The sequence below is a fragment of the Ceratotherium simum genome, chromosome 29 (assembly GCF_057802395.1).
Source record: "Ceratotherium simum simum isolate JZ-2026a chromosome 29, ASM5780239v1, whole genome shotgun sequence".
In the NCBI taxonomy this organism is placed as follows: domain Eukaryota; kingdom Metazoa; phylum Chordata; class Mammalia; order Perissodactyla; family Rhinocerotidae; genus Ceratotherium; species Ceratotherium simum.
The window spans coordinates 15,094,101-15,119,749 of NC_141928.1; the positions used below are offsets into that span (position 1 = coordinate 15,094,101).

The 25,649-nt window shown below is 44.6% G+C and overlaps 1 protein-coding gene across 1 annotated transcript in view; it reads left to right on the plus strand.

Moving 5' to 3' along the window:
* Positions 1–25,649, plus strand: part of TTLL11 (tubulin tyrosine ligase like 11) — a 235,594-nt gene that overhangs the window by 105,085 nt on the left and 104,860 nt on the right. Inside the window, exons 5-6 of the mRNA XM_087419160.1 lie at positions 2,131–2,226; positions 2,999–3,114. Of these exons, the coding sequence (XP_087275286.1) occupies positions 2,131–2,226; positions 2,999–3,114 (212 nt within the window). The remainder of the gene's footprint in view (positions 1–2,130; positions 2,227–2,998; positions 3,115–25,649) is intronic.

Below are 25,649 nucleotides of genomic sequence, written 5' to 3' on the forward strand. Positions count from 1 at the left end.
TATCCCATTTTTCAGATGAGGCAGGTGAGACTCAGAGAGGCTAAGCACCACACCTGGAGTCGTTTAGCTAGTGTAAGAGACTGAGCTGAGATTGTAGCCCACGTCTTTCTAACTCCAAAGCATTCCTGTACAAGACCCAACATATTCAACTACAGGCACCAACGTTTAGATTCCGGAAACTATCGTGCCACTGGAGGGTACAGGTCAATACGGCTGATACCACCTCCCTTCTCCAGCTTTCCTATGGCTTTATATCCAGAAAACCATGATGCATTGAACTGGGAAGAGTCTACCCGGCTGAGAAAGTACAAGTCCAAACTTCTAAGATGTAGCAGAAAGTAAGCGTTGATGACTAACGATGATAAACGTTGGCACTACAGCCCGCTGTTCTCTGTAGCCTCATCACCATCACGTGTCCCAGACCAGGTCTGAAGTTAGACTGATGACGTCACCAGAGTCTCTTAAAGGCCTCATTACTCACATCCACTTGTCATATATTATTAAGCAGATCTATAATACATGTAACATTCTCTACTGAATTTCCATTCCTTTCTTTTCATGACCAGGGAAAGAAAAATAGACTGAGGATGACTTTTCCCAACATCTCATCCTTATTGCCCTTCGCTGAAGAATAACCTCATCTTGAATTACCCCCCAAAAATGGTCATTCAGGCTCTGATTTCATTAATAAAGATAAAGCTACAGTTTAATAATTATCATTTAACTAATGCATATTCTATACAGACAAGTAAATGGATTTCCCCTCATCTTTTCTTCTTGAGTCCACAGAGGAGGGGATACAGCTATATTTTTTTCTTTCTCTCCTTTGTTCTCCACATTACGTTTTGAAACTTTGTGATTATATCAATTCTGTTAGAAGCTTTCTACCTTATCACCTCCTATAGAAATAATGAGAGTCCTCTCAAGAATCTGACATCCTTGTAGTTGGAGGCTGAATCTAATTAGGACCTGTGATCTCAAGGATGAAGAGGAGTTAGCTAGGGGAAGGACTGTTTCAGGCAGAGAGGACGAGATGCACAGGTGGCTTACCCCAGCATAGGGCTTGTGAGGAATTGAAAGAGGCCAGAAGAAGACAAAGCCTCATCTGAGGCAGCATGCTGGATTCTAGAGATGTGTCCAATAAATGGTGTTGGAGTCAGCCGTGGGTGCAGGCGGCTTCGTAGGTACAAGGCTTGTGCAGTCAGACAGCGCCCCGTGCTCAGAAGGGCTCCATGCCTGGTTTAATGCTTTGTTGTCACTCTCATAAAGTTGTTAATACTTTTTGAACAAGGGGCCCTGCATTTTCATCTAGCACTGGGTCTCACAAAGTATATAGCCAGTCCTGCTTGGGTGTGAAATCCAGCTCTGTCACTTACCAGCTAGGCAGACTTGGGGAAATCCATTGGCCTTTCTGAGACTCAGTTTCTGCTTCCGTAAAACGGAGAGCATAATCCCTCCTTCAAATACACTCTCATAAGGATTAAATGAGATTATAAATAATTGGTGCATTGTATAGTAATTGGTGCCCAGTAGGTGTCTAATAAATATTCGCTTCTCTTTAGCTAAGAAGGTATATCAGAATCTCTGAGGGATTTGTTGTTCAAAATACATTTGCCTGTGTTCTACTCTGAAAGCTTCTGACTCACAGGTGTGGGTTGAGGGATGAGCAGTGGTTTTGAAAGGGGTCCTTAGTGATACTGATGTACACCAGAGGTTAAGAAAGGAGCCTTGGGTTTTCAGAGACCTGCTAAGAAGCAACTTAATAGAGGAGAGCAGGAGAGGGTGAAATTGATGGACTACCACTGATTCTTAACATAGTAAAAAACCTGTTACAGAAGAAAGAGGTCATCATCTTATAGCACTACAGATGACACCCATAGTGCTGAAATGCACTATGGGAACTCATCCCGTTATCAAGGTTCCTACAAAATTTGCTGCTATCCGTTTGACCTGACAAGTACACCCAGAGGGAGAAGGGCTGTGGACAAGAGAAGGCAGGGGCAAGACCCAGGTTGGGGGCCAAGCTGATTTGAATTTATTTTCGCCTTAATGATCCTAATGCCATACTCAATTCCCGAAAAGAAATTGTAGCTAGAGGGAGTAATTCTGAATTATGTTTATCCTGTCCAGATTTTAGGCTTTGACATTCTTCTAATGAAAAATCTGAAGCCTATACTACTTGAAGTAAATGCAAATCCCAGCATGAGAATCGAACATGAGCAAGAAGTAAGTATTTTGGGTATCTCATTGAATATATAGCCATACGACTGAATAGTCCCACTCTCATGTTGTTCATTCGGCTAAAAAGATTCAGTATTCCCAAATTTGCACAGCAAAGTTCTGTTCAAGTCTTAATAATTCCAGTTTTGTTGAGCTCCGAACATAGTCTATTAATATAAGACCTTTTCAACCTATGGTAATTTCCCAGCATGCCATTCTTCCAATTTTTAAGGTCTGCAGACGTCGAAACAGCGGAGCCTTCCCAACAGTTTTGACATGAACTAATTAGTTAGCCTCAGGAGATGAACTAATTGAAATTCTATGAATATGATTTAGCCATGTTGACATGCTTAAATCACTAAGATAAATAGTACATTTAACAGTGGTTATATTTTTCTCCTCCCTAAAAAAATGCATACAAAAGACTAGAAGGAAATACACCAAATATTAATACTGGGTTGTGGGGAGACTATGTGAATTCTTTTAATTTTCTTAACCCCTTTCTATATTTCCAAAGTTTCTACAATGAGCATGTATAATTTTGATAATCAGAAAAACAGCGCTCTTTTTCCTCTTCATGTATTTTGTTGATTTGTAAAAAGACATTGACATTTTTAAGGCAATGTAAAGAGAGCCTTTAAAAAATTCTCATCTATGGATTAATATAAGGAAAATCTAACAGTACAACCAGTGGATCTAGTGGGAGGATTGGATACTGATAGTTACTTGGCACTGAATCACTCTCTCCATTGTAACACACAATCCTTCCCCATTCAAGCTTTCTCCAGGGGTGTTTGAAAATGTCCCCAGCCTCGTTGATGAAGAAGTGAAAGTGGCCGTCATCAGAGACACACTGCGCCTCATGGACCCACTTAAGAAGAAAAGAGAGAAGCAGTAAGTGTTTTTTATATCATTTATTTCTATCAACTCTGCTTCCCGTGTCCTAAGCAGGTAGGTTAAGTTCTTGGAACGCGTTAACATTGTGAGTGAGATTTACACATTAAACCATCTAGTAAGTCATATTGTCATATATAAATATCACTCCCCAGATATAGTGACTCAAAATCAAGAGATGGAGACTTATAATATGAATCTAACATTTGGAGTTCAGCCAATGAATTTCTAGCTGACTGAATCTGGAAAGTCTCTTTGAAAAACACAGTGATAGGATTTCCTCCCACTCACCATTGTTCACATAGTGCTTCTCTTTGAAATCCTCAAGCATAGGGAGAGAAGACAAAACGCTGGAGAGGTGGGCCACAGGTGACTTGGACGTGGTAAGCATCGCTCCCTTTTTATTTCCTTCGTGGTGTTTACACACTTGCAGTATAAGCTTTTTGTTTCAGAATCTACAGAGCCAATTAATGAACTTCTGGCAGTTCTATAATATTTACAATAGTTATCATCTCTCTCTCTCCCATTGGTGGCAGTATGTGCCCCGCCCCTCCCTCCGTGAAGTCACCCCTGAAATGAATGACATTTCACTTGGGTATTTTGTTTGTTTTGTTTTTACCAAATTCTTGGCTCTTACAAACTAAGGGTTGGGTAAATATCATTGTGCCTGTTTTAGGCAAAAAAAAAAAAAAAAAAAAAAAAATCAAACAGACATTTGAGATAGCTCTCCTCATACCCCTGACAAATTAGGTTAACTCAAACGCTTCCAGACATGTAAAGCACGTGTCAGCTGTGGTTCAAGTCTTCAAGGAATGCTGACTTCCCTAAGCAAGTGGTGTTTTGCATGTTCCTCTACTGTGGCCCCCCACCAACTGGGCTGAAGCCCAAATATTGTTAGAATCACCCTACAGTAGTGCTTCTCCCCTTGGCTGCACACTAGAACCATCTGGAGAGCTTTCATAAATACCAGTGCATGGGCCCCCTCTTCTAGAGATGCTGATTTTAATTAGCCTGGGCCAGAGGCCTGGCCACAGAAATATTTTAGGTTCCCTAGGTGATTCTACTGTGCAGACAAGCTTGAGCACCACTGCCTTGCAGGAAATGTCACTGGGAAGGAGTATTTGTCATATTCTGAGTCAGGCTGGATGGTGCCTGCTCGGCTGGGTTCTCCTCCAGAGCGTTCTCACAGATTGCCATTGTGGGCAAGACTCGGCTGAGAATGTTCACCTGTAGTTGGAATGGGCCGATTCTGCCAGATGTGGCTTCCACTGACTAGAGCTTCAAAGTGGTGGTGTGTCAGGTCTGCCGAATCATTGGAGCAGCTCAGACACCAAGGCAGCCGGGTAATGTGTCCCCTTGTACACACACACAGCGGCTTTCTTTAGCCATCCCTAAGGAAAAGCAGTGGATTAATTGCAGTTTAGTCAGATTAATTGCAATAAAACTCATTCCTTGAAAATCTACTCTCTAATGGTTATTGATCTCACCAGTAGAATTGAGGTCTTGAGGGACTTTACCTCACTTTGGGGAGATTTTGGTGGCTATCTATGCCAGGATGGCACAGCAGTACAGTTTTTTAAAGATGACCTTGACACATTAGCATCCTGATTCCTTTGGTGGGAACAAGTGCAAAGGCCACGTGTGGCCTGAGCCTCTTCCTTAACCTCTGCCACCAAAACTGTGAAGACATGTGAGAGCACCACTGTATTTTCACATTAAACAGCTTCAAAATACAATTAGCTTCTTTTTCTTATTCTAGTTGTTTTTCTGTACCTGCCATTCTGTATAATCCACATGAGCTGCAGATCTGAAATTTAATAGTGGTGAGGCACAGGACCATTGGGAAGGACAGGAAAGGCATTTTACAACTTATCAAGTCACATGTAGCAGCATCTCGTTTTTAATTTAAAAAGCACTGACCTTTTTTTATTGATAACCAGGAACAGTTAGAAATTCAAGAACCTGACTTCAATTCTAATATAAAAACCCTTTCATGTCTCCCTTTTCCTACCTACCGTGTAAGGGTATATGTTAATAGCTAAATGTCACTTACTAATATTTTCCCTTAACTTCACCTTTAAAAAAAACAAAAACCAGCAATGACCGTCCATGAAAGCACTTTGTAATCTGTAAAGTGCATTTATATGTACGATATTATTATTATCATTTTGATAACTCTACCATGCAGAGAAAAAGGCTGAAATTATTCTCACTCCTTTGTGTAGAAATGTTTCAGAATAACTTGAAAAAGCATCATACTTATGCCCACAGAAAATGCACAGTGTTGCACTGCTGAATCATATGTGTCCAAATCGGAGACCATGTCACGCCAACGGCAGAAAATGATGTCACACAGACTTCTAGGCTGGAAGTTACCTTTAGAAGCCAGTTTGTTGTGTTTGCATAGGATCCAACCTAAACCTTTTAAAACAAATGGTATCCTAGCCTTTCCTTTCAACTCTTGAGCAAAAGCAGGTCTGAAGTATCCCTCATTGTCAGTAAGACTGTTGAAGTGGGTCTTCACTTTCCCCGCACAGACTGAAGAAGGTAGAGAGATGTCCTGGTGTCTCTAAACTTCTCTGGGAAGGTGCAGGGGGCATTAGAAGGGCACCAGACCCATGTGTCCATGTGTCACACATCTTCACACACCTCGGGGGCTTGCAGGCTGGGTCAGTTTTGTGGTGGGACTGAGAGCAGTCCTTGTGCCTTCTACGGAGAGAGGAACTGGCGGTTCTGCTGATACACATCTTAGCATAGTTGAAAGAACTTTCTCTTGAGCTGAAGAGACTGAGATTCAAATCCTTACCTTGGGGACATTACATCTCTGTCAAATGGGGATAATGACGTTTAAATGAAACACCGTGAAAAACTTTTAATATATAGTAGGCACTGAATAATGCTTAGTTTACTACTCAACAATAAAATTATCTACTAGAACATGAAACAACAAACAAAAAATAATGCTTAGTTAGCATTCTCGTTCCTAGTATACTTAAAGTAGAATTTTGAGTTTAAAACCAACGACATATCCTAAAACGGAAGCTGCTAGATCACTGTGCACTAGGATTGACATTGGAGCTGGTGGTCAATGGAAGGTTCTGTTTCCAGGTAGCAAGATGTCAGCTGTATTTATTTGTTGGGTTAGGAGAAAATGCCTTTGGCCCCTGAAGGAAGAAAAGAGCTGTCATATGAGAACTGTTGTGAACTCTGATGACGTTTTGTAATATCTAGTGACTCTGTGGATTTTCATACAAGGGTACTTTGCGGGCACTGTAGGGACATGGGAAGGGGAGGGCTAATGGGGTGGGACTCTAGAACCACCACATGGTCAGGAAAATCAGTGGAGAATTTCCCCTTTCCTCAAGGTATTTGGGCAGCCTAAGTCTTTCTTCTTTTAAAACTTCTATCAGAAGTAGAAGCGAATAAATTGCGTTCCCTGATTATTTTAAAAACAAGGCGATTCTTCCATCAATTGATTGAATTTTGGAAGGTCAGTTTACCCCGGGGGAAGCCATTTTACTAGCATTTTTCTCCTCTTCTTGAATGTAGATATTTCTGGTAACTGAATTCCTTTCTCAGGAATCATAACCCTTTAGGATCCTGGAATGAAGCCAGAGACAGGCCTGGAGGGATCTGAGGGGATTTTCTCGATATCATGATGCCACGCCGTGCTGGGAGCTGGGGTGTAGACTGTTCGCCTCTTATTCAAAAGTGTATACTTGGAACATGACTTATATAAGGCACAGAAGCCCCTTTTCCCACAGTAACATTTCTCCATCCTCTCTCAGCTTCATTTACCTCCCATCACCATAACAACCCGGGTATTACAAAGGCAGGAGTCAGCCTGCCAGGGCTGCTTTTGCCCTAATTCAGAGAGGTTGGTCCTCTGACGGCTTCTTTGGGAGCTCAGGCTGCACATCTTACCTTGAATCCAAACATATCTCTTGGGTCCCGTGCCATGTTTAGAACAAATAGATTCGGTGAATCCCCAAATTAGGTCGATTCCACATAGAATCTAGGATACTGATGAAACATTCTTAAAAAACAGAGATCAAAGAATCTCCCAAGGGCTCAGTCTCATGGCTGGGGCTTGTAGTTTGACCAAGGAATGTCACTCTGTCCTGTCCTGAAGAAGAATATCGAAAACATATTAATCAGAGATCCTCCAAGGCCACATCCCTCCCCCTTAAATTGGCAGTACGGCTGACTGACATGCCCTCAACCATAGGGAAGAGGGGTTCCCAAACCCTCTAGACTATACATGCCTTCATAAATGTAGAACATTATCTTTCTTATCAGAGATGATTCTTCTGGAAATAGACATTCTTTCAGGAGAATCATTGGACCGTCCCGCCAAATGTCCTGTCTATGTGTGCACAGCTGACATTTTGTTGAAATTCTGGGGTTTTCTTGATTCCTAAGGCTTCCTTTGTAGCCAGACCCTACAGATCAGCACACGTTGACCCCCAAGAACCCTTGAAAATTTCAGGTGAATCAGGAGTCTGGGTCACAGAGAGAGGAATATTTGCAGCTTCGTTTGCATTTCATTTACGCCACACGTGGATTAGTGAAACAGCCATTGGTTCCTTAGAGTGTTTACTGAGCACTTACAGAAGTGAATTAGCTCACAGGCCAGTAGGAGAGGCAAGACCCACACATAAATGTCTATAAGGTGGAAAGGGAGAAGTGCCCTAAACAAAAAGACAAATTGCTAAAGGAGAAAAATGTAGGGAAAGATTATTTCCTGACGAGACGAGTCAAAAAAACACCGACATGGAGGAGGTGGCACTTGAGCTGAGGTTTAAAGGATGAATAATATTCGAAACATGAAAATGGTTGGAAGGACGTCCTTGGTGGAGGAAGCAAAGGCACAGGGCTCTGTTGGGGAACTTAAGGAATTCAAATCAGCTGGAGAGACAGGTGCGTGAAGTTGATTAGTAGAGAGGAGGTACTAATGGGGTGGGGGCTCGTAGGTGGAGACCCAGAGGCCACAGGGGGGTGGCCTTGAATGTCAAGCAGGAAACCAGAGCTCGTTTTCAAGCTGGAGTACATGAAGGCTTTCAGGGTGTCTGTAAGCCCAGAAACTACACAAAATTTTGAGAATATGTGTATTTTTCCCAGAGAAAAGCCCAGAAATTTCATCATATTTTTAAAAAGTTAAGAACCCAATAGTCCCACTATCATTGGAGGCTACAGGGAGCTGGAGCAATTTGTCTAAGGTTGGAGTGTCATGGCTTCAAGATACATTGTGCCCTCCATACCTCGAAAGGTCTCACATTTCAGATCGCAGTCAGCAAACCAGAAAAAAGTGCGTGTATTTTCAAGTAAGAACAGACAGGAAATGACTAATGATAAGTGCATTATGTTATGTACAAGAAATAAAACCAGACAACTCTCTTCCATTTGAAAATGTTTAAGCATTAAGTCAGAAGTAACCAGTAAAAGCCTCTTTTGCATGAAGTTTGTCGAGCAGGAACCATTTCCGAGACTTATGGGGAAGGTGGAATTTCCTGAGCTGATGTGTGAGCGTCATTTCAGAGGCCATTAGACAGGAGCCGAACCCCTCCGCCGGCAGGCAGGCCTGCTCTCCCTCTCGCCTGCGGGAGGAGCAGACGGAAAACCAGACGACCATATGGCCAGTCCATCGCCATTATGGGGAGACGGCAGTGTGGAATTCTGCGTGGGCCCTTCCAGAGTTATTCCAGGTAGTGGTGGGGTAGCAAATGTATTTGGAAATTTCCTTATGAGTCACTCCAGCGAGGCTTAAATGTCTGTGTGCTTTTAAATCAGGAGTTGCTAGCTTTTAGGAAGGAGGCAGTGTGGTCTGGGCTCAGGAGACCAAGGTTTTGGTGCCAGTTCTGCTTGGCCTCAGATAAGACACTATAGTTTCCTGCACCCAGTTGCCTCATAAGAAAAAAACATCAAAGGAATAATAATAGCTACTCTACCTCTTTCACGAGGAGCTGGTTCTGGAGTGCTTGCTGTGCACGGCACGGTGGTGTTTACATGTGTTCCCATTGCATCCTCACTACAGCCATGTGCGGTAGGTGCTATTGCTGCTTCTGTGTCATAGACAGAAGACTGAGGCTTGGAGAGGTTGAGTGACATGCCCAAGACCACACCACTTAGAAGCAACAGACAGAGATTTCAAGCCAGGTCTGTCCAGCTGTTGCCTTGAGAAAGAACGGATAGGAAAGTATCTGGCACACTAAAGAGATGGGTGCCCAAGAGGGATTATCATTACCTGGCTGGGTTGGTTCCTTCACTGTAAACTTTGGGGCAGGGACTCGTCTCTTTATCTTCAAGCACCAAACATGAGTAGGTGCTTAGGAGAGATTGATGATCTCCTGTGACGAAGTCTGTGGCCAGCTAGATGGCCACTTCATTTTCAATAACGTTCAAAACCAGAAGGAATAAAATGTAAGCCAACGTGCAGAGAACATCAGCGTCAAGCAGGATCTGTGTTGCGACACAAGAGAGAACAATATCAGACAGAAAATGATTCACGTGCAGTGTGCGTCCCAGGCTGGGGACATGCTGCAAGTTCAGAAGAAGGCAGTGTGAGCCAGGGATTAGGTTGAACCATATGAAATCATTGACATTAGACCTTTTTTTTGGACCTACAAGATTGGCAGTTTCCTATGATTCAGCTAACAGATGGGCTGGAGTGGTCAAGGCAGCCTTCTTGAAGGAGATGGGGCTTACATTTGCTTGGGCTAGGTTTGGTGAGAAAATATAAGTAAGCTTGGGGGAGGAAGGATGGAGGCAGGAAGCTGGGGCCAAGGGGGCAGGCAGGGCTGGGGAGGTACATGGCCAAGACCGCCAATCATGCTTCCAAAGAAATGCTCTGGGATGGAGAGGACAGATGCTTCTTCTCTGCTTCCCACGTCTTATTAAAATTTTTTCTTATTATAAAAGTAATATGTGCTTATGGTAGAAAGATTGGAAAATATGAAAAGTGTATAGCATGAAATAAAAACCTCCCTCAAATTCAACCACCCAGAGTTAACATTTATTAACTTTTTAGTTCACAAAAATAGTATAATTTTCTTCTGTCTATATTGTTTTATGGTTGAGGCCAAACTATCTGTATAGTTTCAGTATGCTGTTTTTATTTTTCTCCATTTTATGTGACAGTAATTTCCCCTTCTTATTAACAACTCTGTAAACATCATTTTCATCAATGGCTGGGCCAGAGTCTGCCTCCGTATGGATGAATGTTTGGTTTATTTCCAGCATCTTGTGCTTAAAGCTCTGTATGCAAATTAGAATGTTGTTTTAGCATAGAGAGAGCCCCTGAGGAGGAGGACTGGGGATCCGCTCGGGTTTTTAATGCACAAGTGGGAGAGCAGAGTGGGTAGAGTGGGAGCCCTGGAGTCAGATGCTCTGGGGTGAATCCTGGCGCTGCTGCTGAAAATGGTAGTTTCCTCCCCTCTCTGTGCTTTGCTTTCTTCATCCATAAAAGGGAGTTTGCAGTCGGATGTTTTTAAATCTGCAAAGCAATGAGAACTTCTTAATTTGGAGGGAGGGAAAAATATTGCTTATTCCTAAAAGAATGTTTGTCGTGGGAAATGTCCAATCTGAATGTATTTAAACAAGTCAAACTATATATATAACCTGGGGGCTTTCTTTTTTAAGGAAGAAAAAGTGTGAAGGAAGAGGTGGTGAAGTAAGTGGGAAGGAGGCTCCAACAAGTGACAGGTTAATCTTTGGCTGCGAGGATGGATTTGATTTCCCTCTAATTATCTGCTAGATTAAAAGAAATGAAAGATCAAAATTAAAGCCAGTTTTAGTCATCATTTGAAAGCCCTTGGTTATCACACCAAATGCTGGGCAATATTCTCCAGCTGCCTTCTTTCCCTTCCTTTTTACTCAATTTCTATTTTTTCCTTCACTTTAAGCAGCAACAGAGCCCCTCACAGCTGTCATCACAGAGGCTAATGTGAGGGGGGGAGGGTGGAATCCGCCCCCAGGCTCCTCCTCCGCTGGATGCTCACATCCTGAGTGAGAAGCACAGTGCTCCACATCTAGCATGGAGCTGGCTGTTCAGTGTGGGCACTTCCTGTCGGGTGGATGTCTTCATTTGTCAGAGAGGATCACTTCCTTCCCCAGACTGCCCATGCAGCACCAGAGGTCAGCCTGGAGAAGCTGCTAACACATGCATGAATGAATGCATGTATGCATGCCCGAATCAATGAGAGTTGAGGGCTCATTATGTGTGGGCCCTGTGCTAAAGGCTGCGTCAGGGATGATGTGAGCCTCTGTGAGGTGCAGGATGCAGTGGGAGCACGAGCAGCAAGGTGAGCGGGATGGACGCAGTGAGAGGGGCCCAGGCAGAGAAAACAAGCACCCGTGAGGACCATAAGGCAGGACAGACGATGAGGCTCTCAAAGCACGGAAAGAACTCCAGCTGCGTGGTTCACAAAGCTTGGAGCTGGAAGCAGTCCAACTGTCCACCAACAGAAAGTGCACCAATCGTGAATATTCACTCCCTGGAACACTATATGTCAATGCAAATGCACGACTGTAGCTCTGAGCATTGATACTGATGTTGAGCAAAAGAAGAAAGTCATGGAAGGATATCTACAGAATGGTTCCAGTGAGATGAAATTAAAAACAGGCAAAACTAAACTTTATTTTACAGAGATATAACCCAAAGTGGCAAAAATATGAAGAAAGCAAGGAGGAATGATCAGAGAGTTTAAGACGGTTACCTCTGGGCGGGGATGGGGAGAGGGAGATGTGACCGAGAGGGGCACAGGTGGGCGCCTGAGATCCCAGCTGCGCTCTGTTTCTTAACCCGGGTGGTGGCTGCAAAAGTATTAGAATTAACAGGAGGTCTGGGTTCAGATCCTACCTCTGCCACTCTTTCTGGCACATTCTTTAACTCTGTTCCCAGCATTTACTCCACAGCAGCATGCTCATAGAGCTCCCCCTGCTTCCTGGCTTAGCTGCTGGGCACTGACACATCCTGTCTTCAAGGTACCTTCTGCATATCCTCCTGGTGTCTTAATTTACTCTTAGGTGTTCGGAGTTGTGCAGGTGCCTTGTGTCCTTCACAGGCACTTGGCCCCATGCCTGGTGGGAGGCGTGACGGAGGAACGGAGCTCGTGGAGCAGGCAGGGAGGCTGTCTCTGCACCCCCGCTTTAGGGGGCTTCCCCAGTCAGCCTCCCCTTGTACTCCTGACCGTCCCTGCCATCGTCGCCCCACACCTGCATAGTGCTCTGCAGTTCAGGGTCATTTAAAGCCAGTGATCTGAAAGAAAACTCATCCAGCCATGCAAATAGGCAGGGTATGAGTCATGATCCCCATTTTACAGGCGAGGAATCGGAGACTCAGAGAGACACACAGCATCCCACAGGCGTGGGGTTTTGGGACTCTACATGTCAGAGAGGGATTGCCTGTGATAGGAATGTTTACCCATGGTGCAGATCTCCTAGCCGAGGCCTCAGATGGGTTGTATTTCTGCACACCATGACCTCTTTGAGGTCCTGCAGGTGCCAGTGACTGGACTCTGTCCTCAGAGGCCTGATTAGCAAGTGGGACTGGACCTCCTGTGCTGGGAGCAAAGGGTCAAGGAAAAGAAAATATCCCATTGTTAGTTTGAAAGGTTGTTATGTGGGAACTGGCTGAAATTTGCAAGGAGATTAAGCTCAAGGAAAAAAAAAAAACCTTACTTTGCCTAAATAATAAAGGTTGACTCAAAGGAGTAGTGAGTTCCCTGTAGCTGAAAGTATTTAAGCCAAGATGAAATAGCCACATATAGGGAAGGAGCACCAGCTCTAGGATTGAACAGGCATGGGTTCAGTGTCTGGTCATGTGATCTTGGGCCAGTCACCTAAACTTTCTGAGTCCCGGTTTCCTTATCTGCACAATGAGGTTAATGGTGCCTACAGTGCAGGTTGGCTGTGAGGATCAAATAGGGGACCAAAGCAGATCTCCGGGTACACTGATTCCACAAGTATCTCCTGAGTTCCTATTAAGTGCATGACATATGTTATCTGGTTTAATTGTCACCAATTTGCTCTGGTCCCAGCCTTCTGCCAGGCCCTCCTTCTCTTCCCACTCCTGACTCCATCCACCACTGCAGAGGGTGGGAAGATTCTCCAGTTCACACCCAAGCTCTGCCCACACCAGCCCCCACCCCCAACAGGCTCTCATTGGCCATCCCTCAGGTCTAGAGGGGAGCACACCAGAAGCAACATTTGCCTTTGGGAGGATGGACTCCAGTCATTTCAGAGGGGAATTCCAGGGTCCTGGGTACCCAGAGCAGGTGCCCAGAGGACATGGGTCACGGGATCCATGTGGGCATGTCTCTTTGGCCCCAAGGACTCCTTGCCCCAAGGAGGCTGCCGGAGTTCGGCTGAAGTAGGACCCTTTCCAGTGCAGAGCCCAGGTCAGGGGCCCGGTTGCCAGGATCTAAGTGCAGTGTTTTCTGCAAGATTCTTAAGTGGTAGAGCTTAGTTATCTTGGGTGTGCTCAGCCATGAGCCATTCTGGGGACTCAGCAGCAGGCTGAGAGGAAAGGGACAAAGCCAGGAAACAGGGAGAGGGCAGAGGGCTGGGAGGGATGGGACATTGGGACAGGGCCAGCAGCCCAAATTATAATCTGGGTCAGGGTTCTTATTTCCATGGCAGTGAAGGGAATCTGTGGGCAGGGTGTTGCTATGAGTCCCCGGGCAGTGGCAGAAGGAGCCTCCTGATTCTGGGCTCTCTAGCCAGTTTGAGGAAGAACAGAGAACACAAGTGCCTCCCTTGGGAGTGGAGCTGGGGCTGGGGAATGGGGAAGAGAGTGACAGGGACCAGGCCTCAGACATCTAGCCTGGAGTTTAGGAGAGAACCACGGCCCTGTTGGAATAGCCAGCATGGCGGCAGGGACGGCACAGCTGGGCGTTAGAGTATGGATCCCCTTCTGCTGGTGCTTTGGAGTCTGCTAATGTGCATCCTGCTGAGGTCAGCACAGGCTGGAGGGCTGGACGGAGGCAGAGTCCTTGGATGCAGGACCTCAGAGCCTGCAGCTAAGTAGGGGCAGAGGGGAACGGCCGCCCAGGCTGTAGATGGGCGGGCCCCAAACTTTATCGGGGTTTGGGAACCACCTGGGGGTGTGCATTGAAGCCCAGATTGCTGAGTCCCGCCCCCAGAGTTTCTGATTCATATGCATTTCTAACAAGGTGCCAGGTGATACCGATGCTGCTGCTGTCCAGGCACGACGCGGCACTTTGAGAACCACGTGCCTGCCAGCCTCCTCCTGTCTGTCCCACACCACCTGAGGACTCTGGGCAGCAGCCCCTGCTGGGCTTTGGCTCTGTGCTCTCAGCCGGGAGTCAGTAGGACTCATCCTTGTGCATAAGAGATGGACGATGCCTCTGGTGAAGGAGGCGATTGGTGACAGTTTGCTAATAACACGGAGACCAGTACGCCCCAGTTCAATACCACTCCACTCATAGCTGGTGTGTATATTGCATGTAGCCACAGAACTGAAAAAGCAAAACAGGGCCACTTCATAAATTCACATGTTTATTAATCTATTTCCTTTCCCTGCCTTTCTGTGCTGGTTTCTTAAGACAAGTAAAATATTAAATGATTGTAAAATCTAACCTTTAAGGCACAATCAAATCCTTTTAAAACAATTCTTCTAATGAGGGAAACATTGCAGATTTTTCATCTCTTCATTCTCTTCCAGCCGGTTTGCAGGCAAAGTCCTAGATGCATTCTTAATTTTGACTCAGCCTTTCTCTACAGCAGAATAAGTCGTGGGGAAAATTTTTTCTCTAGGCAGCAGCAACATTTCTGTCTCATCTGCTTGGTTTTGCACTGTAACATGGCAGCTCGTGGGGCGGCTCTTTTGAACCTAAATCCTTCTAGGAATGCATCCTTCGTGATCAGTAAATATATCAAGGTACAGATTTCAGCCATTTAATTATTGAAAATGGGAATGCTTCCTTGCCTCATGAATATTTTAAAATGGAACAGTAGACAAATTGTATTTCATTCCCAAATTTCACTGTAATTCTGAACCACTCCATATTTCGGAATTATCTGATTGCCCCAATGCTGTGGGCTCTATTTTTCCTCAGGGAATTTGGTAGCAGAGTTACTTCGTTCCAAACCATGGAGAAGTCCAAGACATTTATGGGGAACAGGTCATCTTAGCACCATTTAGTTTGTCTTTGGATCTGTAAATAACCTTGCTGGAAATGGACCTTGAAGAAATGCTTTTTACAAATGGGGAAGTAACGTTGTATAGTGGAAAAGACAAAAGTTTCTAGAATTCAGTGGGCCTGGGTGTGAATCTTGACTTTTCCTTGTGCTCACTGTGAAATGTGGGTCAGTTACTTAACCTCCTCAAGTCTCAGTTTCTTCATTGGTAAAATTTGAATAACAGTAATAACTACTCAACAGGATTATTGTGATCATTTAGTGAATTGAAGTACTTAAATACATAGCATAACGACTGGACATGATAAGTATTTAGTAAGTGGTAGTTATTTTATAATTATCCTTATTGTTGTTATTATATAAAATGCCTATTACAGTGCTGAGCACATAGGAGTTCAATAAATGGTAATAATTATTATGATTACCATTATCATTATTATAATTCTTACAGATGGACATCTATTAAAAATACAGTTTTCCACTATGCAAATTATGTTTTATTTTTTTAAGATATTTGAGCCAACAGGAACTTATATAAGTAAATGGACAGCTTAATGAAGTTTAGCAAGATAAAAGTAAATCTACGGTGCTTATATAAATAGTTTAATTAAGATAATCCCTGATGCAAAACATTTGTTCAGTTTGTGCCTCAAATTGAAAACGGGTTCCACAGATTTTCGGGAACTTCTCCCCTCTGTTGTGCGGGGGTAGGGGGACCTTAAATAAGAACAGTCTTCCCATGGAAAGGCAGCTCTGACCGTGGGAGACGACCTGGGCTGGAGTCAGGGTCCCGGGCCTCACTCTGATTTTGACTTTGGGAAAGTCCCCACACTTCTCTGGGCTGTGGTTTGTTCATTTCTAGAGTCTTTGATGGTGTGAAAATGCTGCAATTCTATAAGTGCATGTGATTTATTCCCTTTAAAAAGAGAGATGTAAAAAATAAAAAGGAAGATTTCATCCTTTAAAAATGCTTAGACTCTGCAAATTTTGCCAGTGGCTTTTAAAACACTAGGTATTAGGTGCCAGCTATTTGAGTGCGGCTTAATTGGAAGTTGTGTTTATTATCTGGAGTGGATGTGCTTACACTAAGTGTGTTTTTGACGGTCTCTCACCATCCACCTTCTTGCTTCCAACCAGAATCGTTCGCTTCTCCGCTGCATTCAGAAGAAACACTTTAGGCCTGGTTATGAACGTTAATTAGTTTGAAGAAGAGAGGCACGATTGTGTTTCTAAAAATAGTTCTGGTACAGAAGGCCGTTTTTTGATGCCATTACAATCTGGGTGCTTCATGAGAGTGACATTATGAGGCTTTGGATCTATTCTCTGCCCAAGTTCATTACTAGCATCTTTGAAATTAGCGACCCAGTGCTTGTAACAGGATAGAATGGTGCTGATCACTGTGCTTAGCTATTGTAGATGTGGCCCAGTGTCCCCCATGGTTTTAATCTTAGCACTTATTCGACCATTTGTGTTCGTGGGAAATCTTTCTTCTGGTCTTAGAAGCCTGTTGACTTGGCCTGTGATTGTGTAATAGTGTGAACGTGTGGTATCGGTGATGTGGACAGACAAGTACCGCCGTGGGCAACAAATATAAGAAAGGGAAGGGACACTGGTGTGGGAGATCTGGGTCCTCGTCTTGGCTCTGCCACTAACTCACTTCAGGCCCACACACCGCAGGCCAGGCACCGTGTTGGGGCATGTGGATGTGAAGATAACTCAGCATGGCTCCTCTGCCCAGCTCCATCGTCTGGGCTGTCTTCATCAGTTCACTGAGAGCCTTGGGCTTCATTGCTGAGGACCCTTCCTGTTCTAATATTCCGTTAGCTCCATTATTGATCATAATAATAGTAATAAGCCTCAGGCTTGTTATTTGAGTAATAAGCCTCAAGCTTGTTATTTGGTAGAACTTCTGCAGCAGGTAAATCTCTGGATGAGTTCCAAATTATAGATAGCTCCAAAAGTGTGCTTGGTTTTTGAGCTTGGTTATACCCCGCATAAGGTTTTATTTTGGGGTTTTTTGGGGGAGAGGGAAGAGGCAGTCTCCATAAACTGGTTCTGAGCTCCTTATTAGTAGTTGGGAAATGCTTTGGTTAATTTTCTATTCTGGGCTCTTATTGGCATTCAAATCGCTTTCTATATTACCTCGGATTAAGATCTCAGAGTTGGTAGGGTATGCTGCTATAATCTTCTTGATTTATGATGTCGTCATTTGAAGTTGTGTTTTCTCTTTTAGTTTCTTTTACATTTGTGTTATTTTTGGTGATATCACTCCATTCTTTCACTCTTCTCTTCTTTAAACTATGTGTCCTAGTCTGAATTAAAGTAATTTTACATTCACATGGCATAATAATGCATTGGGCTGTTTATCACATGTGCTGACATTTAAGCTATCTTTTCTTTAGGAAAGAGTTCTGCCCCTTTCCCAGCTTTATCTACAAAATGGGGATCAGAATCATCAGAATCTTTGAAGGAGGCCCAATCAGCAACCCTTTCTTCCACCTAAATTCTGAATTAATTGAGAATAAGACAAAGAATACAGAGGATAAGGGCCAAATGTCACCTTCATTGTGGAAAAGGTGATGTTGGTGAATGTGTCTTGTGTCCATGGGCAAATGAGCCTCCTGATGCTGAATCCAGAGTGAGACTCGCCTGGGCAGGAGGTCCTCCAGCCCCACAAGCAGGACTGGGGACCAGAGCCAGCCCCTCGGAGCAGCCAAACCTGTGCCCCCAAGAGGAAGGTTTCTCGGTTTCTCCCTCCAAACTCACCAATCAAAAAAGGCATTTAAGGGCCCGCCCGGTGGTGTAGTGGTTAAGTTCTTGCGCTCACTTCAGCGGCTCGGGGTTCGCAGGTTCGGATCCCGGTGGCGGACATACGCACCGCTCGTCAAGCCATGCTGTGGCGGCATCCCATATACAAAATAGAGGAAGATGGGCACAGATGTTAGCTCAGGGCTAATCTTTCTCAGCAAAAAAGGGAAGATTGGCAATGGATGTTAGCTCAGGGCCGATCTTCCTCACCAAAAAAAAAAAAAAAAGGCATTTAATTTCCTCAGAGGTAGAGCGAGGGTGGGGAGAGAGGCCAAAAATGTTATCCCTGGAACTCTTGTCACATGGAAAGAAACATCAGGGTGGGGAAACTGTGCCTGCCCCCCAAAACAATCATACTTACCTCACAGGAAGCAAAGGAGCAGAGGTTAAATAGACAAGATTTGGAGTCTGAAGACCGGGTTCAAATCCCAGTCTCTGCCTACAGGCTGTGTGATCCTAGATGAATTCCTCCACCTCACAAAACCTCACCTGGGAAGCAGAAATGATAATTGGTGGTTGTGAAAGTTAAGCGAGATAATCCATTAAAATGCCAGGCATATGGTAAGTGCTCAATAAATAATAGAAAGCCAAATGAGATAATGTGTAGAAATGCCCTTTGTAAATTATACAATTTTTTAATGAATTGCATTTATATAGATATAAAGAAATATTATTATTTATGATGGTGGTACTATCGGTAATATTGAATTCCACTTGCTATGCAATACTGTTAGCAATCCTGATTTAGGCTTATTTAAATAGGCTGGGGGTACCCGGTGGCTTGTTATGCATCTCTTTTCTATCAGCTCTTATAAAGAAGATCCACAGGGCAGAAGGAAAAAAGAAAGAAATTAACGAGAAGCTTCCATGCATCAGAATGACCATTCCTCTGATGCCAGCTATTTTTGTAGATTCTCCTGGAAGCTGTCGTGTAATTCTGTAGCAGCCATTAGAAAGTCTTCACTCCATTTAATTTGTGCTGAAAAATCATTAGTGGGAATTTGACACAGGCCTGGAGCGTTCACAAGCCGATATTCCGCCGTCAGGCTTCGAGGGACAGCTCCATTTGCCAGAGGCAGCCCTTGAAGTGCACTCCAGAAAAAATGGGGAGGGGAGTGATGCAGTTTCCCTCGCCTTCTCTTCGTCCTTCTCTGTCACCATCATCAGCATCACATTTATTGAGCTGTACCACGGCCAGCTACTTTCTAGTTTAATTTTTACCGTAACCCTATGAGGTTTTGTTATCTGCATTTTATCGTTACAACGTTTGCCCAGCAAATTGGGCAAGCCCATTCATCCGAGAAGAGACACTGGCTTCTCAAAGACGCCGGGAAGGAGGCTCACATAAGGCCCTTGCAGCTTCCATTGTTATTGACATTTGGTGTGAACCAGCAGAGCGCCCCTTTTCCTGGCAACTATTATAGCTAATAATATCCAGCCACAGCCATGTTTTTTATTTCTTTTTTCAATAACATTTGTTTTTCTCCCTTGATCAGAAAGCACTTGAACATTGCTGGGAGGAGCGGGGATCTTTAGAAGGTCCGTGTTGCACACTCTGCCCTAGGGTCAGACTCTTTCCTCTGCTCTGAGGGAGAAGCCACATGCTCAGCACCAGGTTTTGAGGATATAAATAATTGGCATTTCATTCAATTCTGAAACAGTTTGTGAACCCCTACCTTTTGCCAGGCCCAGGTGGAAATTAAATAATAGTCTCTATCTCCTATGGTCGAGGTAATAAACGGAAAGTGCCTACAACAGTGCCTGGGACGTGGTGAGCACTCAGATCAGCCATAGTGTGACTATTAGTCTTGGCCTTGGGGAGCTCCCGGTGGGCTAGGAATGACACTCAACAGACGATTCCAGTGCCAACTGGTGAGTGCAGTGGTACAGAGTGCAGCCTGAGAAGAGGCTGCCTAGGTGGGAAAAGACGGAGATCGGGTTGGGGAAGAGTCGGCAGCTGTGTCAGAATGGGAAGGACTGAAGGACCAGGTCTGGGGCAGAGAAAGCTTGGGGATGGCTGGTAACTCTCCTCACTTGTGAGAAGGTGCTTTCAGGGGAGGAGCACATTTATCAGTACGGCTCTGGAGGGAAGAACTAAGACTAACACATAGAATGTACCAGAAGGCAGATTTTGGATAGAAAGTAGCAAAAACTTTCTAATCATCAGGGTTTTCTAAAGTGGACCAGGGCAGCCTCGAGACCTTGTTCTCTGTCACTGAAGGGCCCATGCAGAGCCATGTAAGGCAGGAGGTAGAGGAGAGACAGCCCAGGCTTCAGCGGCAGAAACCCAGATTTGAACCAAACTTGCGCACTTGCCATGTGACCCCGGCAGGTCGCTTGACTCATCTGAATCTCCATTTCTTGCAAGGATCCAATTACAAGTGTGAAAGCCCTTTATGAACTGTGAAACATCATATAAAATATTAATTATGCTCATTGTCATCTCACTGTAATTACTGGTGAACATGTTTTAGTCATCTCCTCATAGTAAATGCTTGTTGATTGGATTAATTAATGAACAATGATTTTCCCCCCAAACTGGCCCTGAAACTTAAATTTGGGTCTTTTCCTCAAGGCCTCGTACATAATAAGCTCCAACTTAAACTATATTGCGTGAATGAATGAGGGGGGAATTAAATGTGTTATGTACTGCTACCCAATGTGTAGTCATTGGGCCAAGCACTTTACGTGTATCTCATTCAACCCTAAACACAGTCTTGTGAGATGGCACCAAAAGACGGAGCGTCTGACTCAGGATTACAATGGGGATGCCAGCGCTGGATGGGAGGCTGGCCCAGCTGGCCTGGTGGCTCATTCTCACCTTTGAGAGTCCATGTTTCTGGGGCAGCCATGTTCTTGGTGAGAAATGTTTAGCCCTGTGACTGGGGAGACACATTTCCATTTGGCCACCTGTCCCCAAGGGAGTTAGGCCCTCAGCGTGCAGTAGGTCGCGTGCCTGCCCCCGTGCTGCATTGTGTCCACACTAACTTCACGCAGGCTGTGGGGAGCCCAGACAGCAGTGCTTCAGCCACTCCTGAGTAGCCGTGCAACGTCACCCACTCAGGAATGGTCTGACTCCCTCCAATGGATCACCACAGCCCCAGTGCTTGGCAGTTAGAGTTCAGACCACGGATTTTGGAGCCCCTGATCCTGAGTTTTGCTGTGAGGAGCAATGGTTCTGTCCCTTCCTGGCTCTATGACCTTGGGCAAGCTGCTCTTCAAGCCTCAGTTTCTGTCTCTGTAAACTGGGACAATACCAACCTTATACAGTTACTGTGAGGACCAATGTTAAATGCTTGTTTAGTCCAGTGCCTGCCAATGGAAGGGCTGAGAGGGTGGCAGAGAATCACCATCACCAAGTGACTTTTAGAGTCTCAGACATGGTACATATTACTCAATGAACAGTTGCTACTACATATAATTACTGTAAATGGCCTAATTCCAGAAACATGCATAAAAAACATTTTCTCCATCACTGTAATATTGAGGTGCACAGCTAGGTTTTTTTTGGCAAATATTGAATAAATGAAAACCAGAGTTTAAGTCAGTGACCATTCCCTTCCTACCAGAAGAATTTCCATGTCTCAGTAGAGAGAGCTGCCCCAGAATCATTACTCTGGTCTCTAGTTCTGCCACTGCCATGTTCCAGATGAGCTAACTCAAGGAAGTGACTCCAGCTATCTAAGCCTCAATTTTCTCATCTGTAAAATGGGAGTAATAGTTGCTACTTTATAGGTTAATAGAGGTTTCAACGAGATATTGTACCCAAGGGCCTGAGATGGGGTTTGATATGTAATAGTTGTTGAGTAAATGTCAGTTCTAGCACCATGTCTGAAAGGGCATAGCTCGGTGCCTGGTGGTAAAAGTAGGCACTCAGTAAACAAGGAGTTTCCTTTATTCCTTTTCAACTTAGAATCTCCTTCAACCCTCTAAAATCACAGTACCTGCATAACTAGGCTTTATAGTTTTTGAGCCATGACAGAGGAACCAAGCTGTGAGGAAGACGTGCCTCAGTTCTTTGTTCACTGGGGACCATTTGACGCTGAGCTCCGCGGTGGTGCCGGGAGATCGCAGGGGTGGTAACTTCTGAGTCCCTCTTGTTATTCTTCTAACTTCTGAGTCTCTCCTGTTGCTCCTCAGTAGGAGGCTCCGATCGGCACTGCACTGTTGGAACTCAACACATCTAGGCAGCGAAGGCAGAGACAGGGCTGCCAGGCGGCTTGTTTCAGGGAATGTTCTCTATTCTGCTCCCCGTGTCGGAGACAGGGAGCACCCAAGACACTTTGTTCCACACTTTGACTTTCCTTTTCCACTGCCACCAAGTGACTCTAAGTCAAGTACACTCAACAAAGAGTAGCATGTAAAATGCATGTTACTAGAAACTACAGATGTGTATTTTCTACATACTTCAGGTTTATCTCTCCAAACTCAAAAACCCCTTCCATTTTAACGTTTGGAGTTGAAACCTTTCTAAAATGCATTATACACCTGCTTCCTGAAATCAAAAGAACATAATTTGACATTTTTTCTCTTTTCCTGCTGCCTTGGAGTTGAGGCGTGCTAGTAAACTGGCTCTCAAAAAACAAAGCAAAAAAACAAAAACAAACAAAAACCCCCTGATTTGTAGTGTTTGTCTATTTCCATGGTGTAAATATTCCTACCGCAGCTGATTTCAAGCTATCAACGGTTTTTCACAACCAGCTGGGAAGAATCCTGGATATCCATGGGCAGCGTGAGCTCCGGTGCAGGCAGCGGCAGAGCTGGGTGGAGAGGAGCTGGCCGTCGGACCTGGGCAGACCCGGTGTTAGTCCTCACTTTTCCCACTGGAGAGCTGGGCTGCCCGGGACAGGATATTTAACTCGAGTTTCATAAACTTAGATAAAAATGACCACCCTAGGGGTGATGGTGAGGTCTCAACAAGGTGGCATAGGTCAGGGCTCCCAAACTCAAGTGCTTCGGGGGCCAAGCAGGTGACACAATGAGTGCAGCAGGCTGGGTGGGCACTCTGGCAAACACCTATAACAGTGGTTCTCAGTCTTGGCCGGGGAACTTCACCCGAGCCTGCGCCCCACCTCAGACCAATCAAACCAGAATTTCTGGAGGAGACTGTGTATGGTTTCAAACAAACAGAAAACACCTCACCCGGGTGATTCAAACGTGCAGGCCAAGTTTGAGAACCACTGGTCCTGATGGACACCTGTAGATGGCTAGTGTGTCACCTCTGAAATACGTCAACTGCTTGGCACACAGTAGGGGTTACAGAATAGCCTCTGCTGGCCATTAGCCCTGTAGTGCATGGTCACTGTTCTTTGCTAGGGAACATCTTCCTCAATCTCACAGGCTCGCTTTCAGGCATCATTTCTGCTGTGCAAGAGCCTGCCTCTGAAAGCCCCACCTGGCTTTGCCCTGTTGTTTCCAGTCTGCCGTGAGCTGGGCACAACCAGAGGGCTGTGGGTGTGTTTTGAACCGTACTGTATGTTAAATGGGAACTGATGAGGCTCTGCTGGGGGCTCAGGAGCAAAGAATTCTGGGATTCCACCCCCACTCCCACCCACTCCAATCTCCAGCCACCGTAGCTTCTTGAATGCCCTCAAGTACATCATGCTCTTTCATGCCTCTGTGCCTTTGCACGTACTCTTTTCCCGCCCAGAAAGCTCATCTGCCCATCTTCCACCTGATGAACGCCTCATCTCTCAAAGACCAGTTCCAAGCCATCTCCTGGAGAAGCCCTTTCTGCCTCCCCAGGAAGTTAGCCCCAACCTCCTTGGAGCTCTCATGCTTCTGTGCCCACCTCTGTCACAGTACATCCCGTATTGTACTGTAATTATTAATTTATGTTTGTCTTAGTTCAACAAATATTTATTTAGTGCCCATTATGAGCCTAGTACATAATGTACTCGATTTATGGATTAAACATCCCGATCATGAGCTCTTCAAGGGTCAGAACCACATCTGATTCTTCCGTGTCTCTGGCATCTGGCATGAGGCTTGGCACACAGGGTTTTTTACATATTTGAAAGATGGATGGAAGGGTGGGTGGGTGGGAGTGTCCTAGTTTATGTCTGAGTTCAGGACTGTGATTTAGTGGGATAAGCTTCCTGAAAGGGTGACGTTCCAGGTAAGTGGAATGTTTTTGTGATTTCCAGAAATTTCACAGGGAGATCAATTTCTATGGTAGGACTTGTTCATGGTGGTTAATTGTGGACTACTTTGTTTAAAGGACTTAGACATTGACTTTTAAAACAATTTTTCTCTCCAATATTATCCTAAATGGAAACACTAAACTTAGGGTGAGTTTGGAAAATTGTGAGTAGTTTGGTATGGTTGGAGGGTGGGGGTTGTCGGAAGCAGAGAGGATGAGGTAGAAGGATTGGCAGTGGTTGGATCATAAAAGGCCTTAAATGCCAGGCCAAGGAGCTTTAGATTTGCCCTGTGGGCAGAGAGGAGGAGTCTGTGGACATTTTAGAGGGGGTAGCAGTGGCTGGATCCCTGGTTGGGTAGGAGAATCATTCACTGTTGGCCCATGGAGCAGACCAGATCAAATCACTCATCCTTCAGAGCAGTCCTCTGCCCCAGTCTTGTGTTCCTGCCCTTCCCAGTTGCATAAATTACCTTTAATTATTGCTTTCATTATTTTCACAGCCCAAACTGGCAAGAATGGTCTGATGTAGGGTGGAATTAAACTAATGGGACCTCAGAAGACCTCCTTTGTTCATATTATTAACCTGAGTACTTTTCAGAGAAGATTTTAATAAAAGAGACCATCTGGGGTTTGTTTTCAGCTGCATTTTCTGGAGAGAGCAGGGCCAGACTGTCCTGGCACCTGACTCCCCGCTGTGTGTGCGTTTTTAAAGCAGGTGTCACTCTGAGCTCAGGGAGCACCAGTTTCTAATTAGTTGCTGGTTAAACCACAGGCTTCCAGACTGTGCTGCTAAAATTACTGGTTTATTCAATGAAGAATCCCTAATGGTAATTTTTTTCCACCCTGGAAACAAACATCCAGTTCTTTGCTCACGCCATATTTTTCTGAGACTGTTGTTTTTGTTACTATTACATGTTACCATTACTATTTATGGTGCCAGGGGCAATGCTGGGTGCTTTGCAAATATTATTATCTTGTTGAATTCTTACAGGATCTTTGCAAATATTGTTTTTCCAGAAGAAGAAATCTGGTCTCAAGAGAACTGAGTCACTACCCAAGGTCACACGGCCGGTATGGGTCAAACTCAGCCCCAGGCTGGGCCCATGCCTGTGTTCTTTGCTACAGCCTCTTCACTGTAATGTGCGCATTGCTATTCACTTGCCCATGTTTAATTGACCATGTTTTCTGCCATAGGAATTTGTATTTTAGTTAAATAGCATCTGGAAAATAATGAAAATAATTTTAAAATGTAATTTAAAAAATATAGTCTAGATGTAGATTAAATACCACTAATCCTTCACCTGGACTAATGTCATTCCACTTGAGTTCACTTAAAGGAACAAACTCAATATTTCCCCGTGATAGCAGTGAAGTTCCAAATCCTAAAATTACCCCAAGGGCAAGAGTTTAGTCCTCGTGATTATTC